Raw genomic sequence first — 1,444 nt, forward strand, 5'->3', positions numbered from 1 at the left:
CGGCACGGAGCCGGCGGCGGCGCCGGCGGCCGCGGCCAGCTGCTGCCCTCTAGCATAGCCATCGAAGGCGCCGGGCAGCGGGTGGTGGCTGCTGTTGATGAGCGCCTCCACCGCGTCCTCGGGGCTGAAGCCCAGCGCCTCCGGGTTGAGCTGCTGCGGGTAGCCCGTCATCCAGTAGTAGTCTTCCAGGTGGGTCTTCTGGTCGGTGCCGGAGCCGGGGCTGGGCGCCGAGAAGCTGGGGGACGGGGGCACGGAGCTGCAGGGCGTGCTCATCGGGGTGGAAGAGAGCGATCCCCCGGCGATCAAGCGGCCGCACTGGCTGATGATGCGGTCGGTCTCCACCGGCTCCTTTTTCACTTCAAACTTCATCAGATCGAAGTCATTAACATATTCCATGGCCAGGGGACTGGTGGGCAGGTCGGAGCCGCTCATCGCCAGTTCCGATGCCATCCTTTTGCTGCTGACAGTCCTCCAGAAAGGGTGCGCTCCGGGAGCGAGGGGGCTGCTCTGAGTTGCCACCGGGTGAGCCAGCTTGATTTCGGGCGAGCTCCGCTCCGCTCCGCTCCGCTCCTCTCCGCGCTCCGCTCCGCTCTCCCCCGCCTGCGCCTCTCGCAGCCTCCGCTCCGCTCCGCTCCGCGTTAGCCCTCGCAGAGTCTCCGCTGCCGCTGATGCATCAGAGCGAGGGGCTCTCGCTATTCGCCTTTTGCATAAAGGGTTGGTTGCTCGGTTTTTTTGGTTGGGTTTTTTTCTTTTTTTTCCTCCTTTCCTCCCCTCTCCCTCCCTTCTCTCTCCTCTCTCTCGCTTTCGCAGCTCGCGAACTGCAGCTGGAAGTGGGAGCTGGCGGCGGTGCGAGGAAATTTGTTGTTGGTTTGTTGTTGTTGTTGGGCTGGGTTGTTATTTTTTTTAACACTTCATGGTGCCTTTCCTCTGGGCTTTCTCATGCAAAGTGCAGAGCGAGGAGAGAGGTTCATCGGGGAAGGGAGGAGGGAAAAGAGAGCGGAGATTTAAAAAAAAAAAAAAATTAAAAAAAAAATCAAAGGCGATATCGCAACCAAAAGACTACTACTAATAATAGTTTAAAAAAAAAAAGAGAGAGAGAGAGGGAAAAAAACCACCTCGACCCCAAAGCTACAGCGAGAAGATGAAAAATATTTTAAAGGTTTCATCCAGCAGGAGAGTTTAAAAGCATTGCTGAGTTTTATAGCGCTCCTGACGTCAAATGGGAAATTGACTCGGCGGCCGGACCAATGGGCGGCCGCCATCCCAGCCCTCATTAGCATAATAGTATAGAAACAAGGAAACTTTTCGGAGCTGTCAATCAGGGCCCCATCAGCTGACTGTCAGCTGGGGAGCGCCTTAACCCCTTCCTGCCCGCCGCCCTCCCCGGCGGAAAGCGGCTGCGGGACGGGGCCCGCTCCTCCTCCTCCTCCTCCTCCTCTTCTTC

The 1,444-nt window shown here is 57.9% G+C and overlaps 1 protein-coding gene across 1 annotated transcript in view; it reads right to left on the minus strand.

The window, feature by feature from the left end:
* MAF (v-maf avian musculoaponeurotic fibrosarcoma oncogene homolog) overlaps positions 1-450 on the minus strand; it is a 9,047-nt gene extending 8,597 nt beyond the window's left edge. The window contains exon 1 of the mRNA XM_010585167.1: positions 41-450. Coding sequence (XP_010583469.1) covers positions 41-450 — 410 coding nt within the window. The remainder of the gene's footprint in view (positions 1-40) is intronic.
* Positions 451-1,444: the final 994 nt, after the last annotated feature.

Source organism: Haliaeetus leucocephalus, unplaced genomic scaffold (assembly GCF_000737465.1).
Source record: "Haliaeetus leucocephalus isolate CR32 unplaced genomic scaffold, Haliaeetus_leucocephalus-4.0 Scaffold92, whole genome shotgun sequence".
Classification (NCBI taxonomy): domain Eukaryota; kingdom Metazoa; phylum Chordata; class Aves; order Accipitriformes; family Accipitridae; genus Haliaeetus; species Haliaeetus leucocephalus.